Source organism: Fonticula alba (assembly GCF_000388065.1).
Source record: "Fonticula alba strain ATCC 38817 unplaced genomic scaffold supercont2.2, whole genome shotgun sequence".
Classification (NCBI taxonomy): Eukaryota; order Rotosphaerida; family Fonticulaceae; genus Fonticula; species Fonticula alba.
In genome coordinates, this window is record NW_009242972.1 from 2522582 (window position 1) to 2526782 (window position 4201).

At 63.2% G+C, this 4201-nt stretch overlaps 1 protein-coding gene across 1 annotated transcript; it reads right to left on the reverse strand.

The window, feature by feature from the left end:
* Window positions 1–435: 435 nt before the first annotated feature.
* Window positions 436–4023, reverse strand: H696_01545 (hypothetical protein; the record flags this gene model as incomplete). Its single annotated transcript, XM_009495444.1, has 9 exons — window positions 436–534; window positions 696–1090; window positions 1255–1502; window positions 1725–1973; window positions 2101–2277; window positions 2403–2624; window positions 2805–2957; window positions 3067–3151; window positions 3294–4023. 9 exons carry the CDS (start codon window positions 4021–4023, stop codon window positions 436–438), a joined length of 2358 nt encoding a protein of 785 aa, XP_009493719.1.
* Between the last annotated feature and the right edge of the window lie 178 nt (window positions 4024–4201).

The following is a 4201-nucleotide window of genomic DNA, read 5'->3' on the forward strand; positions in this document are numbered from 1 at the left end:
CAGACACAGACACATACCTGCAAACATAAATACACACATACATACATACATACATACAGGTGTGTACATCTCCCTGGATTTACGCTCGGCTTTCAGGAATCAAAAGAGCCAGTCCTCGGAGGGTCTGCTGCACAAGCCGGTTGCCGGTGAAAAAGAAAGCATGGGACATGCAGCAAAGGTGGAGGAACTTGAAAAGGGAAAGGGAGGAGGAATTATTATTCTAACACAAAGCCAGCTTAAAAACTGGAGGGGGCCTCCGCATGCATGCGCACTTCCTCCCGCCGCCTGCCAGCCCTCTAGCACGAGGGGAGGCAAAAGGCAGGGGGAGGAGAGGAGGAGAACACAAGGACAGGAGGAATACATATGCATAGACACACACACACACACACACAGATGGATGTGGATTGAGACACATGCGTTCGCGGGTGGCGGCAATCAAGTGAAGGTGATGCTGCTGTAGCCCGGAGGCACGATGGCAGCACCCTGCTCTGCCAACTCGAGAAGCGCCTCGCGGAAGGTGTCCAGGGTGAGCTCCTGAAAGGAGGGGAGAGAGAAAGAGAAAGGGAAAGGGAGGAAGGGGGAGGGGGGGGGGAGAGACAGAGAAGCAGGAAACACCAGCTGTTAGGCACCCATCGAGGCACATGGGGGCAAAGAAAGCTGGCAAGCGGATTCGCCAGCCAAAAGCGAGCACGTACCCGCTGGTTGTAGAAAGAGCGGAACTCGCGGAAGAGCAGGGCGAAGGGCCACGCCTGGCCAACAGCCGGGAGAGCCTGGCCGGAAGAGGCCCGAGCTCCCTCTTGCGAGCAGTTTTGCACGTAGGACAGGAGCCCGCGCACGATGCGGGGAACGGCCTCGCGCGAGGCCGCCGACCGGCCGGTGTATGCCAGGTCCAGATCCAAGCGCCCGGTGGCCGGGTCCAGGGCGTATGTGCGCAGGGCCGCCTTGTGCAGCTTCAGGGCCGCGGCCACATCATTCGGCGTGACGGTGTCCCCGAGGCGGAGCTTGGCATGCGCCTCGGACAGACGAATCAGCGACTCCAAAGCCCGGGGCGAGGCAGTGAAGACGTTCTTGCCACCCATGGCACGAAGTTCTGGGGGCCCGGAGGATGAGCGGGAGGAGGTCAGCAGAGGCACACAAAGGACAAATGCATGTCTCCCCCCCCCCCCCCTCTCGCTTGCTCGAACAAGGGGGGTCTCCTCGCGCGCTCCTCGCAAGAAAGGAAAAGGGAGGGACACGGCAGCAGGCCACACGCACCGACATAGCCGGCGATCAAATCCTGCCCAGCATCATCCGAGATGACCGGATGGATGTGCTGCCGGGCATAGGCAATGTACGACGACAGAGTCATCGCATCAAGGGTCAGATCCGGCGCCTGGATATCCTCGGCCGAGGTGGTGGCCCGGGGCTGTCCTTGTGGCTGGTAGAGGCCAATAATGTGCTCAGCCAGGCGCCGATCACTGCGCGCATCCGGATAGTCCAGGATGATGTAAATCAGATCGAAGCTACACCCGAAGGCACGGGGAGAGGGGGGGACGAGCAGACCAAGGCAAATGCAGGGAGGCAGAGGGGGAAGGCATATGCGCACAGCCGTGCGACACACCCGCGATGGTGAGTGACACATGTGCAAGCACAGGCCCGAGGCGCAAGAGGGGACCATGCGTGGCCGCCCCGCCACCAGAGCCCTGGAAGGGAGGGGGGGGGGGGGGCGGACATGCAGCACGTACCGTGAAGTGAGCGACGGAGGGAGCTGGATGTTTTGGACAATCGACAGGGACGGATCGTAGCGGGACTTCACCGGATTGGCAGCAGCCAGGAGCGACGTCCGGGCATTCAGCTGGCAGATGATGCCGGCCTTGGCGATAGACACCGTCTGCTGCTCCATCACCTCATGGAGGACTGAGCGTGCGGACTCGGACATTTTGTCGAACTCATCGATGCAACAGATGCCGCCATCCGAGAGGACCAGCGCACCACTGATTCAGAGGCCCGCCAGGGGACGAAAAAAAAAAGAGACAGAACAGAAGAAGATGCCGGTGAGATTGCTGTGGCTGCCGGTAAAGGGCGGGGGTGGGGGGGGGGGACCAAAAGGTGGGCACGAACCTCTCCAAGACAAAGAGGCCAGTCTCCGGGTCACGGGTGACGTAGGCCGTCAGACCGACGGCCGAGGACCCCCGACCAGAGGTGTAGATGCCGCGCGGGGCGATCTGGTGGACATAGCGCAGGAGTTGGGACTTCGATGTACCGGGGTCACCGCACATCAGGATGTTGATGTCGCCACTGGGTTGCGAAGACAGCACGGCCGGAGGTTAGGAACCGGGCGCCGCGTGAGCGTGAGAGGCTGGGGGGCCGGAAGATGGTGCGTGTGTGTGTGTGTATGGGGAGGGGGAGGGAAAAAAACACACCGGAATCGGCCACCACCCACTCGAGTGAATGTCTTGTGTGTGCCGCCGACCAGCTGGCAGAGGAGGCCGCGTTTGACATCCTCATGGCCATGAACCGAGGGGGCCAGGGATCGGGTCAGGACGTCGAGCACGTCCGGCCGGGCACCGATAGACACCAGCCGCGGCTTGATGGCCTCCGGGATGAAGACCGGCGGCCGCTCGTTCTGGGGGTCCTGGCCCTTGCTGCAGGACAGAAACCCCGGGGGGGGCGGGGGGGGAGCACGGGGGGGGGGGGAGAGGGAAGGTCAGCATAACGGCGGAGTCCTAGGCCAGCAAGAGAAACACAGCAGAAGAAGGCAAGGGAGAGGCGGAGAAAGAGGGGGATACAGACGGAGAAACGACAGCATGGCTGCGGTGGCGCACCTGTCTGCTGAGGACGTGGTGAAGGTGGAGCTCTGGCGATCCACCAGGCGGTAGTGCAGGACATCTACATATGTCCGGTACACGGAGCGGTACACCCGCTCGCGTGGAGACAGACGGATGGGCGCCGCACGATAGATGCCGGTCACCTCGACACTTGAGGTGGCAGGTGGCAGGAAGGACCCAAAGCGCGGAGGGGGAAGAAAAAGCATGTCAGCCGGCGAGCCAAGTCTCTGCGAGCGGGGGCGGATTCCAGGTGTCGCACCGGTCACCAGGACGCGGGACGTCAACATTGTCGTCGAAGGCCACCAGCGACACCGTGTGAGGTGTCTGGCCGTGGGGGATCTCATCTGGAGGCAGGAGAGCCGAGAAGGAGGTGAGAGAGGGCCCAGATGGCGAGACCTATCCCCGCGGCAGAAGCCGACAACCGGGGCACAAGAAGCACAAACCCCAAGCCACACACAGGGAGGCACACGAAGCACGAAGGCGCACCTGGGGTTTCCTGAATTCGAACCAGCTGCTTGTCGGCATACTCACAGCGGTTGTACACCAGCTCCATGGTCTGGGAGCTGTAGCAGCGCGGGCACCGGGTCGGCTCGGTGATGCGGCCGCCCGACTCGGCGGCCACGCGCGACGAGAAGTGGCACACCGTGCACCGGAAGAAGGCGGTCTTCAGGTCGGGAATGACCGACCCGGTGCGAATGACCAGGCCGCGGATGGACACCAACTTGTCGATATCCCGGGGATTGAGAGCGCGCAAGTCACACCGGTTCTCCAGGTTGAAGGGCCGGACCTGGACCCGAGGCAGGGACTCGTGGTCCGGGCCGATGGCCCGGCCGAAGCGAGCCGAGCACAGCTGGCTCACGCACTCCAATGCCACGGCGTCCATCAGGGACACCACTTCCCGGGGGTAGGTGAGCAACTGGCGGTAGAGAGTGCGCGAGGCGTCCGAAAATTGCCGCAGATGGGCGCAATTCAGCGACAGAACCGACACCGGGCCTGTCGAGGCCGAGGCCGACAGGCCTCGATTCACCACCTGGTCCAGGAGCTTGGAGTAGTAGGGATCCGGCCAGGCGGCGCCCTCCAAATCCGTCGGGTCATGGTCCGGCATGCCGGGGGCCGGGGCCGTGAAGTCCCGAAGGAAGGTGTGGAAGGCACTCCAGGCATCACGCAGGTGGATGGTCGTCCCCCAGATGACCGACTGGGCGATCGAGTCGTCCATGTCTCCGGTGCCGGCCGGCGTCGGCTGCGAGGCGTCACTGGGGCCGGGGGTTTGCCCGGCCGCGGGGTCCTGTATCCAGGAGGAAAGAGCCCCCGACGCATGGGGCAGGCGGAGTTAGGGCGCTTTGCGGGAGTTGCCGGGCGTGGGGCGCCAAGAAGGGGCAACACCCAAGGGGGGG